The following is a 13,580-nucleotide window of genomic DNA, read 5'->3' as shown; positions in this document are numbered from 1 at the left end:
TAAGGTAAACTGATCACTTACCTGTGAACTCAAGTACATCTAAACTGAAGTTTTTTTCTCCAATGAAGAGAAAGGATGAACGAATGGAAGGAGATCGTCACAGAGCCCTTATTCTCCAAGTCAGGAATCTCCAGACAAAGTTCAGTTATTTAGGCTCACAGTTGTCCATTGCTTTGTTCAAAATAAAATAAAAAAGCAGGTGACGTCAGTGGCTGAAAATACATTATGAAGGAGCTTTGTTTTGCAAACAACGACAAATAACAGAACATTAATGCCAGGTTGCTTTGTCAAAGAGATGTACTGGCTGCAATTGTTTCTGTCTTAAATACTTTCAAAATATTAAAAGGAATTGGGACTAATTATAGAATAATTGTTTGTCCAGTGAGTGATATTTAGGAATTTCTTCTTTCTCTTTAGCAGTTAAAAGCATATACGTATTACATATAATTGTGCAGAACAATTCCTATCCAAAAGAGTTCACCTTCATGGACTGTGATCCTACAAAGATTTGAGGATAACTTCAAGACTGAGGCCCGAATTAATCAATATATTGATTGTCTTAAGCTGGCTGTGAAAGAGATACTAAACTGCTCAAGTTTTATATGAAGTAAAACTAACAATATCATGTTTTACATAATACAGTTCTGAAATAGCCATGGATCTGAAACCTTGCATTTCAAGGTCTTGTCCTACCTGATTCACTACTATTTTAGTGAAATAGATCCTTCAGCCAAATTCAAACCTGGAAGAAGAAGCTCTATCTGTAATGACTCAATTGAGATCAAGTCTGAATTTGATATATTCATAACCATGTGTAAAACAATGTTGGAAAACTTAAACTAGCAAGAACACAAATAGACAAAAAAAAAAAAAAAAAAAAACTATATTATTTAAGCAGGTCAGTGATGTTTGTATCATCCCCAGATCAAAAAATATACTTTTTTGAAACTTCATAGAGATGTGAAGATGAGTAATGAACATTTTCAAACTTAAAAGGCTGAGGAGTTGAAGTTTTTGTAATAACATTAGTTATAACTATAGGCAAATGTTTGTCTATGATGTCTTTAATGCAGTAATTTTACATAGATTCTTTCTATTTGTTTTTCTATCTGTTATATCTGCTACCCAGGAACTTCAGGTAAGAATGCTACTTGAACTCAGATGTGCTAGTATACGTTATGCCTTCTTGCAAACTTGTATTATAAAATAACCTCATAGTTTTTTGTTGTCCTCCCCCTCTTCAGCGTGTGGGTGGGGGGATAGTTGTGTGCTTGGACTTCTGAAAGTGCTTCATATTTCTGTCTTGTATTAGAAATATTTTTTAGTTCTTTTTCAAAAAATAAGTTTTAAATGACATCCTGATTCATTATTGTGTTTGGTTTTGACATTTTCAGTGGTCTTGACAAACTTTGAAATATCTTAGTTCTAGTATCAACATTTCAAAATTGGGCTGTTTCATGTCTGTGCATAAAAACTGTGTAAAAACAAAAGAACTTAATTGTTTAAAACATAGTAAAGTTTATGCCATTTGTTCCTATGGACAAATAATACATAATTCCCAGCTTTTCAGTTGTAGTCCATTGGCTCCTCTTAGCATCTTGCTAAAGCTGATACCTAAGACCTCTTCAGAAAGTTTAGTTGTTGTTTTGACTAAAGTGCCTTAAATGAATTGGATTAATTTAAAGCCTTAAATGAATTGAATAAATTAATTCATACAGCTTAATTTAATTCAGCTATATTCTCCCACCACCCTTTCCGGAATCATTTACCCTATGGAGAAATCTGAAAAGGCACATCAGTGTCTGTGAGTTTGGGAACTAAACTTGCAGTTTATCCATGTATAGAGGGTACTGCAATGGCACACAAGAAGTAGAAGTGATTTAAAAATACATATATTAACAACAGTATTTGGTATATATGTTTGTGTATATTAGTTACTATGAAAAAAACAAACAAACAACAACAAAATCCAGAAATGTCTTTGTCTCAAAATGCCTGTGCTCTAAAAGACAGAAACATATGGAAGTGCTATGGTACTATTTAGTTCCACACTACGTTTGCCTACACCCTACAATGTTTTTGTGACTCCAGTAACTTTGCATACTGTGTCAATACGGTAAGGTAAAAACTTGTCTGAAAGAAGTGTGGTTCTCACCAGCTTTATGAAGGCAATACGCTGCTGTCTCCCATATTGGGTCACTCCCTTTTTTCTGACCTTTCTGTGCCTCCCTTTCCCCTGCATTGTGGTAATGTTTAAAGCAGCTGTGATGGCCAGTCTGCGCCTTTACCAGAGGGCAGTGATTGTGGAAAGTCGTATGTAATAGCTGCAAGGCACATTTATAAGTGACTCTTGTCTCTGGAATTGATGTTTGTTCCTGGTGGCTTTTCAGATAGGTGACATCTTTGCTCCTACTGTAGATAAAATGAGCAGCCTCTCAAATACATCTTCCCTCCTGCTTGTTCATTGTGAAGGAAATATTGCTTCAGACCAACTCCACCTCGCTGTTTGTGTTGACCTCTTGTTTAAATGCAGTATGATTCTGGGTGTCCCTGTAGAAAGGTTATGCTAACCCAAATACTGTGGGTTATTTCATCTCTCACCCTTCTCTCTCACTTTTAATTCACTTCCCCCTTCTAATAGCATGCCCTAGAAGTGTCGCTTTTCATTTCTCTTCTTCTTGCTGGCTTCCTTCTTTAACACGTTGCAGAAGAAAACTACAAGAAATAAGCCCATAGACACAGGCTGCAAAATTCACTGATAGCTGCCCTAGGAACCATGAGGATCGTGGTCATAATGGTCATCTTTGCTTGGTCATAATGGTCATCTTTGCTTGCTTGCTTACTTTTTTGTTATTTTTTAGTTCAGTAACTGACATTGTTGTGGAGGATGTCCCATTGCTGCACGTATCCTCCAGCCTTCATGGGGGAGGATGGATTGCCTTAGAATTCATTAAAATAAGCAGTTGGAAACTGCACGATCACTTTTTTGAGACTGATTTCTTAAGTCTTAAATGTTTTCTCATCCTTTCCTGCATAAAACTACTACATGATCCCAGACCAAGGATGAAAAAAAAAAAAAAATTATTTGTTCGTAAATATAGTGTCTTCCTTAATTCCACATGTTCTTGTGGATTACAGTTCTTGCATTCCTGGCTTTTTTTTTTTCCCCTAAAAATACATCTTTCTTTTTTCCTAATAGTTGTTCATGAAAGGTGAGCAGTGTCATAAAAATGAACTGTCTCCAATCGTTTTCCAAAATCCATTGCATTAAAGGGCAATGGTGCAAAACATGATCTATTTGTGCAAATTGTTTGATTGTTTAGGAGGTAAGACTGCTATTGAATTAATTGCACATCAAGCAGTTTGAGGCACCCACTCAGTAAATGTCTGTCTTGAATAGGGATTACTCAAGTGTTTAAAATTAGAAATCTGCTGAACTACCTTACTGAACTGAGACTTTTTCTCTATGATTGCACATAATTCTAATCTGTTGAGCCCAATAGAAACTTCTTCTATAATCAGTGATTTGCTAATATTTATGATTTTTTAGGCAGAACTATGTTTTTCTCAAATCCAGCTGTCTCACATTTAAAAGATGACTGCCAACTTGAATTTTGAGCAGTTGCTTTGCTTGTTTAAGAATGTTGCTTCTTACAGTCTTGTTTTAGGAAGTCATCTTTGAACTTTAAGAAATGTTTCTTTGCTCTATCAATTTCCTTCCCGTGTTGATGTAATGTTGAGGGTTTTCACTTAGAGAAAGGGCTCAAAGCTCTGCTGGATGCTTCTGGGTAGACCTTCCATTGCTTTGTAAGGCTCATTCGGGCTCCATGGTCCATAGCAGGAGCAGTTGCAGATGCTCTTGCATTGCTAGAGAGGAACCTGGCCAGACTTGACTAAGGGAGCAAGAGAATTAGGGTAGCTAGTGATACCAAGTACAGTCTGCTGAAAATATAAATACACAAATGGAAAAGCGGTGGAAAACTATTTGTCACCTTTATACATGAAAGAAATTAAGTGATCTTTGTATCAGTTCACCAGCCTAACAAAGTTATGCAATTTGCTTAATGTACTCAGCTTTATGCAAATGTATGTGAAAATCCAAATTGAAAGTTAACAAGGTTGGTTCATTTGACTGAAAATGAAAAACGTGATTTTTTTCACTTAAAAAGTGAAATCTTATTTGGTACTATACTTCTCAAAGTATAGTTTCAAGTAACTCAGCTAAGTTCAAATTACAAGAAGAAGCCACATAGGCTTGAATAAAAGTTAAAAGGAGTGCTGCTTCAGCTATTACATTTTGTGTGCTAAATGAAGGGTGCATTCAAATCTACCTCAACTCATCGCTATGGTAATGTACATAAAGAAAGAATTAAAAATCTTGAATGTAAGTTTCACAGTTGAAACATTGCTATGACCCATGCTCCTAATATTTTTAAACATCATGGGCAAAACACCTTAAAATTGCTTCCAAATGTCTCTTTTGCCTGTCCTTGCTCTACTGGTATGGAGATGTGAGTATACATGGACTTAAAAAAAACGAATTCTTAAATCGGCAAATGCATGAAACACATCTAATACTGAAAAGAGCGACTCTTCATTTAACTGTCATTTCCATGCTTCTGCTCTTACCTGCAGGTGAAGCGCTGGACAATTTTAAACGCTCCTGTTACATTATGGCTTAACAAAATAATGTCTATATCAAATTTGTATTATATTTTTACATTAAAAAAAAATTTCCTGACCTAACTTTGATCTAATGATTAATTCCTTGTATACGATGAGCTCCAAATCAAGGAAGCTGACCCTACGTCCAATTTCAGGGTGAGAGCATGGACAACTTCAACTGGGGAGTTCGGAGACGGTCTCTGGATAGCCTGGACAAGTGTGACATGCAGCTGCTGGAGGAGAGCCAGCTCTCGGGGAGCACGCCCAGCCTGAACAAAATGAACCGTGAGGACTCGGATGAGTCATCAGAGGAGGAGGACCTGACCACCAGCCAAATCTTGGAGAACTCAGACCTAGTGAGTTGCAAACCTGCATTTAACAATAGATTGGGCTGTGTTTTTAAATAAGCTGGGCTTTTAGTTTCCTCTTGTCCAGGTGCAATCTAATCAGCTGACAGTGGGGGATGGCACTCAATGCGGTTTTTTCTTGCTGTTTGCTTTTCCCTTATTTGAAAATGTATGCAAGAATTTTAATGCAAAACTCAAAACACAGGAAGCATTATATCTGATTAGATATACAATTTGTGGAAAAAAAGGGTAAGTGGCAAGTAGTAAATCTCTCTGATATATTGAATGCTTAAAGGAATAGAACAAGACTTCCATTTTGTAAATAGGGTCAGGTTTTCATTGTTAATTTCTGGGAGGTTTGCATACAATTTCTGTGATAAAAATATTGGAATGGTTATACAGTGTCTACATGTACAAACTAATAAAGTCACCATCAATGCCCTTTAATATAATGCTTGCTTTGCATGTTCCTAAAAGCAGTGTTTGGTAGGGTAGCTGTGTACTCAGTTCTTTTGTTCTGTTGATGTATTTTGCACAGATTATAACTCTTTCCCCATCTGAGGATGCAAACCACATTGACTCACTTTCCACATCATGTGACACAACTTCAGCAGACCCTCATCATTTTAATATAGGAACATCTAGCTTTGATGGGTCTCTGCCTGATATGAATAATCTCCAAGTGTCTGAAGGATCCAAGGTGAATAAATGTTTACTTTCTTTTCCAACTACAATGAATTTCATGTAACATTTTGACAAGTTTATTTTACTTAGACTTTCATGAAAGGTTTGATCTGTGAAAGCAAGCATATTCTGACTTCCTGTATATAATGGCATGATACAGTATATTCATATGCTCCTGAACATTCGTACCCTTTCTGTTCTACTTATGCTTTTTTTATTTAAAGTTTTTATTGTTTCTTGAGGACATTGCACTGTATATGCACCAAGATGCTACTAGCTCATTTGAATACAAATTCACGAACTGGGTATGAGTTACAACTCTAAAGGAATACTTTTTTGTTCTTCATGCTGATTTAACAGAACAATATGCCAACTCATAGGGTGGGTGTATGCATGTATTCACAGAGATTTTTTTGTATGTGGGAACCTATTGTACAGCTGTGTGCACTGGATGCAGTTCTTGCCTTTTGGCAGACACTCAGAAATTTTAAATTCATGACCACAATATTAAGCTATCTTGGGTGGAAGGAGGCAGCAAGATTTACAAGGATAAAACAACCATGTTCATCACAGTTTATTTCAGACAAATGCATCAGAAGACGAACACAATGTAAGGTTGGTAAACGGTTGTCAGAACGAGGGTAGTTTCTTTAATTTTGTGTTTGATAATACTTCTGGTTTGGGGAGATTAGGTGAACACTTTCTTTCCAGAAATATAATTTAATTTTTTTTTTTTTACTGTGGCTTTATGACACTTCTGCCTTAACAATAAAGCTTTCTCTGTCATGTCTGGATTGGTTTTCTTATGCAGAAGAGCAACGTAAGAGAATAGAACAGGGGAGGAAAATAGTTATCTTGTGTATTCATCGGCTTTCATTTCTGTTCTTGCTTTTGGTCCTTTCCAAATGCAGCCACGCAAATAATTGGTACACCACATGTTACTGAAGTTACAGAAACGAGAATTCTAGATGACAGGTTGTAGAAAAGGAGGTTGGAATTGTGCTTGGTATTGGACTACTTGTGCTAAAACTTCCCTAAGAGGAAGAAAGGACAGAAGGAGGGAAATGTGCTTAAGGACCAGGGAGGAGGGAAACTTCTTAAAATAATGGTTGTGGGAAATATAAACTGATTATCATTTGTCAGAACGGCTATTGGTAGTTTTTACACAATAACTTGTCTATAAGCAGAAGTTGTCAGAATTTCAGTTCAGGAAGCTGTAGTCAGAACAGATACGTTTGCAGGTGGTGACTGTGGCTAATCTTGTACATTCAGTTGTAGTAGCTGTTGATGCCGCACATTAAGAATTGCAAATCAGAGTTCACAAGTTTCATGTAGACCTGGGTCTTTCCTATGAAAATGTCTTTAATGCCCCAATATCCAGTGCACCAGTGTGCAGCAAAAAGTGAAAAAGCTTTGGAAACAGAAAATAAGTAAATAATGAAAAAGCACAGTGGTTTCTTCTTCTTAATGAAAAAGCACAGAGGTTGACAGGCAAATTCAGCTAGTCCTGAGACAGGTTCAGTGTTGGTGAAATACATAACCCAAGCTGACAGGGATTTGCCAATGTTAGAAAGATACTTGAATTGAAAAACTTTATACAGAGTGCCTTCTTAGAGTTTTTTACCTCAACGATATCTTTTTTTAGTATGCCTACTTCTGTGCTTTTACTCAAAACAAACTGTAGTAAGTATAAATAAAGTTAAAATGCTTGGTTTGGTATTTATCTTAAGGAAGAAGCCACCCAATTTTTAGTCAGAAAATTTGAAACTTGCACCTAAGTGATTTTTACTTAATCTGATAACACAAAATCTGAGCCCCTTCTTGTTTCTCTTTATGTCTGAGTTTTTATTTCCAGAGTGCTAATGGTATATCAGCAATGCAGAAGAAAATGTTTGTTACTTCTTTAGTGCAATACAAAAAGGTTTAGTTGTTGCATCAGAATCAGAAACAAAAATATCACCTCTTCTTTTAAATAGATGCTGTGAATGAGAGCAACAGACAAATTAAATAGGCCTTCTCAAATGGCTCAGTGCCAAAATCCAGATGTTATCATTAATTACGAGTAGTTAATTTAACTTATTTTCTATTAAACATAGTGACAACAATAATTTAAGATTATTGTCATTATCATTGTCTTCTGATCCCTTATAAATACGATGTGGGTGCAAAGACTCAGATAATGTTGTCTTATATATTTTTCAAGTTATCAAAACTCATCTATTTCTATTTCTAATCCTACACGTGAATTCCATTCCTACGTGAATCTTTAGAGTCCACTTTTTTCTTTTTTGAACATCGTATTGGACTCCAGTGGATGGGAGGTGTTTGTTTCATATTTCTTTGTGCTTTATCCCATCAAAATGCATTTTCTTTATACAAACATTGCCATAAACAAACCAATAGTTCAGTAGTAGCATTTCATATTTGAAAGTGGTTAATACTAACTTCTTCTCGACAAAGCATAATGTTTCAAATATATTGAAACATTTATGCTTCTTGACAGTTGCTCTGACTCCTATTCTCGTAATCCAGCCTTTTAGCTTTTATTTCTCTTTTCAAAACAGTTTGTGCTGTGATTCATTTCATCCTTCTTGGACTCAGAAATATTCTTATCACTTTTGCTTATTAAAGAAAAAAATCAACCACCTTTCTCTTACTTAATTTCTTATCTTGTTTAATTTTCAGAAATTCAAATCCCCACAAATTATCTGTAGGATTCAAGCAGGTCTGGTAACCTGCAGAGGGCCTCTTTTCACTTCAAATTCAACTTGCCATAAACTTACCTCCCTACCAGCTCCCAACACACACATGTACATGCACATATACATCTGTGCACAAGCATACTCTTCATGAGACACCTCAAACAGAGAAAAAGAAAAAATAAAGAGTTCATGTACTTCACATTGCAGTCATTCCAACAGGAACTGCTTTGCAGAAATGCTGTGGATGGTGCAGGCAAATGGCAAAAGGTTAAAACTAAAACAAAATTTGTTCAGACTAAAAATGCAAGACAAATTGGAAAGATTTCAAGAAGAAATCGAGAGGCAATCAGAGGTGTCCATTAGCTTTAGATGCTAATGGACTGAAAAAAAAAAGGGGGGGGGGGGAAGGAAGTGATAGAAGTATAATCCTTTTCATGACCTGGGTTCCTCTTGAATGGCAGTTACTATGTAAATATGACATGCTAAGAATAACTCTCAATTCTAAACATGCTTATAGTCTTCCAGGCAGTGATTGTTTTCAATATGTTTTGAGAGACGTTAATCCACTCTTGGACCCTGCAAAGTGGTAAATGGTGAGGACAGCCTGGCAGTAACAAGAACCCTATTGTTTTTCCTGAAAAAAAATACTTCCCTGCTATGATGCCAAACATATTGAAATCTAAAATTCTTTGCTAGACAAATTGAGCTGAAGAAATACTTTAAAACCAACATTGGTCCAAGACATCAAACGAATATAGTAGTTTTACTGGAGTGTAACTTGATTTGTGTCTTTTATAGTATAGGGCTTTATATCTGTGCAATTTGATGTTCTGTCAAGTATTGTTTTATGTTTCTTTTTCATTAAGTGCTTTCTAGGTATTAGTGGTATTAACTTATTAATTTGCTGTTTTCTAAGACATCATCATTCACTCCCCTAGGTTGAAGCTGTACATGAAGAGCAAGATATAGCAGTCCATGAGGATGACCTTTCAGGGTCTACAAATGAACTCCCTGGAGCGTTTGAATGCAGTGATAGCCTTAGTCTGGATATGACAGAGACTGAAGAGAAAGTTGACAGACTGGAACAATTTGCTCTTGCCAGGTACGTGTATATGCTACTATATGTAAAAATCCTTTTACATTGTACAACAAAGTAGTAGCAAGGTGTTAGTTATATCATGGAATGGCTCTTCTGGGCACTGAAGATGTAAAGCTCTTATGAGTTTAGAGTGTGAAGACAGTGTCAAAATTATCAGCAAGTTTATTGTGCAACTCCAAAAAGAATAAGATTCTCTGTGTAGGGAAAACAAGATATGAATGGTGCATACATCTAGGCAGTTAGTCATTAAATACATAAATATTCCAATTTTTAAAAAATGATTTTTAAAGTTTTGCAGTAACATAAATGCTGCTTAGTTGACTGTTCAACAGATCAACTGTGCATTCATCGTTCTGATTGCTTGTGGGTCATTAGGAGGTCAAAGTACTGTCAAAAATCCCATCTGTGTACTGTTGAAGCCTCCAGATGATCATGGCAGGACCCCAGTAAACGTTGCAGCAAAGCATCAAGATTTTTCCTTGCCACGTGCAACTCCTTCAGATTTTGCTGAGTTACATTGCAGTCAACATCTGTTTATGAAGAGTAAAGTAGTAAGGATGCATGAAGAGGCTTTCTCTCTCTTTCTTTGTGCCACATTTCAGAATCACAGCTCCTGTTCTTGGGAGCCATACGAAGTATTTCTCCACCTCAAAGGCTGATACACAGGAGCAAGTAGCTTAGTACTCTTTATAAATTGGAGTCAACCTATTTTATTGACTATGGCAGACTGATGAGAAGTCTTAAGAATGGGGAGAAGAGACAGATCTTCTCCCATCCATTATATTAGCAGGGGGAGGGAGATAAACCAAATATGTCAAAACGTATAATGTTTGCACAGGCTGAGGTATTTTTTTTTCAAAATATACTTTTTGCTATCTATTATTATAACCAAGTTTTCCCAGAAGAGGTGTCTTTTTTATCCTGGCTTCTATCATCCTGTGAAGTTTTAGCCTTCTTCCTCCAAACCACTGTATGATAAAGCAATTCAAGTATCCCAGGATGGGGAAATATAGAAAATGATGGCCTGAAGATAAGAATTCTCATTTGGAGGTTTTCTCATTGTGGCCAACATCATGCCAATTTTCAGAAGCAACTTGAAAGTTGATGAGTATCTTTAGAAAGATGCTGTAATTGGGCCTGTGATTACTTCTATCTACTATAGTGTGTTTTATCTGACACCACCTTGTTATTTTCCTTTCATCACAGTTTATTTTCTTTTCTCTTCCAGTTTTGGAGATGTTGATCGAAATGCCTCCCCTCCACCCTCGCCATTTTTTTCTGCCATCCTTGCTGCATTTCAGCCAGCAGCATGTGACGATGCAGAAGAAGCCTGGCGTAGTCATATCAACCAGCTCATGTGCGATTCTGATGGTTCCTGTGCAGTTTATACATTTCATGTGTTCTCTTCCCTGTTTAAGGTGAGAAAATAAATTTAAGAGATAACATCAAAATGTTTAGATTGTGCATGGCTATTAGGATGGCTCTTGATAGTGGTGCTAGTAATGAACTAACAGTGGTATTACCATTTTAATTTTGCATGTTACAGAATTATTATACCAGACTATCATGCAGAACTGTCCTCTAGGACTAGTTTTGTCATAAAAATAATATGTATCTCATAGTTGCAGGTTTGAAGATAACATTACAAAGCACAGATCTACTTCAGAGTATTTTCTTCTGTACTTTAGAAGTAGTCTGAAACAGTAACTGTAAGAGAGAGGAAATAGCCTTTTCATCTGAAACTACTGTTAATGTGTTACTTAATCTTAACCTGTTGAAATTTGACCATGCCCAATGTAAATGTCAACATTATTAAATATTTTGTAGCTAATAATTTGAATAGAAATATCCCACTGCCGTCATATAAAATAAATTCCAGAGAATGTGTCTAAAGACTAGAAATGCATTTTTCCTTTCTAAAACTGCATGCATACAAAGATAAGAATCATGCAAGAAGATAAGAAAAAAAGACATTAAATGTACAAGCTGTTCTACGAAATCACTGTCTGGATTTGCATGTAATTAGTTTTAAAGCATTTTTATTGTTTTTCCTGCTTTATATGAGGCAGCTGCAGCATGTATCCCATTCTACAGCACAACAGTACACCACAACAGTTAGGTAACTTCATGCAGACTTAAATTACCTGTGGTCTGGGAGTATGCATTTTTTTTTTATTAGCAAAGAGGGACCCTGCTAATAAACATACAATCTCAAGATCTTTTGGTATATTTAAGACTGGTCTAACACGAAAGAAGCACCATGCCTTAGGACTGTCTTTTCTATCCTATTTCCTCTGCAGTTAATTACATGTCTTCTCTAGCTGTACGCTGCATCCTCTTTTAAACACTGAAGCTTTAAATATGGGTACCTAAAGATAGACATTCTTTTGAACACTGTCTGATAAACGACTATTTGAAAAAAAAAAAAAACTCCCAGCATTGACTTGAGTGCATGACAGGTCAACTTTGAAAATTAATCATGTGTTTCTTCATGATGTGTATTTTGTATTTTGACTTTTTTTTGCCATTACATCAGTCCTAGAGATTAGTGGCCCTGTTCAAGTGTTCTGGGAGTTATTTTTTCTTTATGTTCTCCTTGAAGAGGTGAAATGGAAATGGTGTCATGTACTTCTGAAAAGAAAAAAAAAAAAACAATACCACCCACATAATGCAAGACCTAAATATTACCTGTGAAGTGCCTATTTAAATCCAAATCCTGACATACACACTGTGCACTTGCTGTTGTGCTTCTCCTGTTCTTGAAAGATAGCCTACTATTTTTTTTCAGATAATAAATGGATAAGAAAGATTAAATATTGCTCTCAAGATTTTTCAGTGACACTGTAACATGAAAAACAGTAAAGAAAATTTAAAGGTGTTAATGGTGTTAATAGTATTAAGAAAATAGGGTTTTCTAGATGGAGCTACAGATGTATTTTTTGTTTATAAAAATAGCTCTGGTTTTTTTCCATTTTATTTTTTTTTCGTAAGATCTCAGCTTCTCTGGAATTGTATTGTGTTTGCAGTGATAAACTTTGCTACTCATCCAATAACTTAAAAGATTTTTGACCCTCATGAACAGGAAGTTTGAGAAACAAGCCCAATATCTGCTAGGCTCACAAGGCAAAGTACTGCCAAAATATTTAACTGTGAAACAACATCCTTGTTTGGAATAGCCTGTCAACTAAATAGCTGGTGAAGTGAAGGAAGTGCATTTTCCAGGGCACCTACATTTTGGTCTGCCTCAAGTTGATGGTATCCTGGATGTTTGCCCACAACACGCTAAACTTGTTTAAAATTCCTGAAATTACTGAAGTACTTTTCCTGTAAACTGGTCACATCTCAGAGATCTCTAGATAATCCTTACAACTGTCTGCTCTAAGCTGCCTCTTTGTATTCTGTCAAATCAAATGTCTTCCAGAAGGCCTTCCAATTCCAAGGCAAGTACATTTGAGAGCCAGCAAGTAGTTTCCACAGTTGAGCCTTTTTGTTTCTAAAAATCCTCTTCCCAGAAGAGGCAGCATCAGGTTAACGAGAAAAAAATTGGGGGAATGTTTTGTTGTTATTTACGTTCACAGTAAACACAGCGACTATATTCAGGCATATACATACACATAGTTAATGTGTAACATAGATAATACGGTAATGGTTGGCATTATTACTCCCGACAGTCCCATTTCTTAAAATATGCTGCTTTCAGGCCTTGCTTGGAAGATTTCAATCACTGTAATCTGCACCCAAAAGGACCAGACTGAGATACCTTGGCATAGAACTGATAGTCCATGTATTTGCAAAACAAATTTATTTAGTGAAGTACAATACCTAGATACCAATAAATAGTCCCTAGCTATTTCAAGTTGTAATACTTTAGGATAGTGTTTAAGTCTGTATTTTTAACAGTGGATTGATTGCTGCTTCCATTAATATCTGAAAAGGAATGCAGTACAGGAAGAATATGTTTACTGAATAGTAAACACTAGACTGATCAGGTGTTGATGAAGCTATGACTCAAATGTTTTGAGGAAGTTATGTTCTTAAAATAAACTAAAATTGTTTAAACTCATCTATGAGTGCAAGAAGGAA

At 35.9% G+C, this 13,580-nt stretch overlaps 1 protein-coding gene across 11 annotated transcripts in view; it reads left to right on the top strand.

Annotated features, from left to right (window-relative positions):
- FRY (FRY microtubule binding protein) overlaps positions 1–13,580 on the top strand; it is a 235,655-nt gene that overhangs the window by 204,247 nt on the left and 17,828 nt on the right. For 9 of the 11 annotated variants that reach the window (XM_035324770.1, XM_035324776.1, XM_035324727.1 and 6 more), the window contains 5 exons: positions 1,130–1,138; positions 4,821–5,021; positions 5,551–5,712; positions 9,337–9,500; positions 10,726–10,915. In XM_035324770.1, coding sequence (XP_035180661.1) covers positions 1,130–1,138; positions 4,821–5,021; positions 5,551–5,712; positions 9,337–9,500; positions 10,726–10,915 — 726 coding nt within the window. The remainder of the gene's footprint in view (positions 1–1,129; positions 1,139–4,820; positions 5,022–5,550; positions 5,713–9,336; positions 9,501–10,725; positions 10,916–13,580) is intronic. The other 2 variants (XM_035324719.1, XM_035324762.1) reach the window with 1 other exon arrangement.

The sequence above is a fragment of the Oxyura jamaicensis genome, chromosome 1 (genome assembly GCF_011077185.1).
Source record: "Oxyura jamaicensis isolate SHBP4307 breed ruddy duck chromosome 1, BPBGC_Ojam_1.0, whole genome shotgun sequence".
In the NCBI taxonomy this organism is placed as follows: Eukaryota; Metazoa; Chordata; class Aves; order Anseriformes; family Anatidae; genus Oxyura; species Oxyura jamaicensis.
The sequence above is the reverse complement of the archived record's forward strand: the minus strand, read 5'-3'. Positions and strand labels throughout refer to the sequence as shown.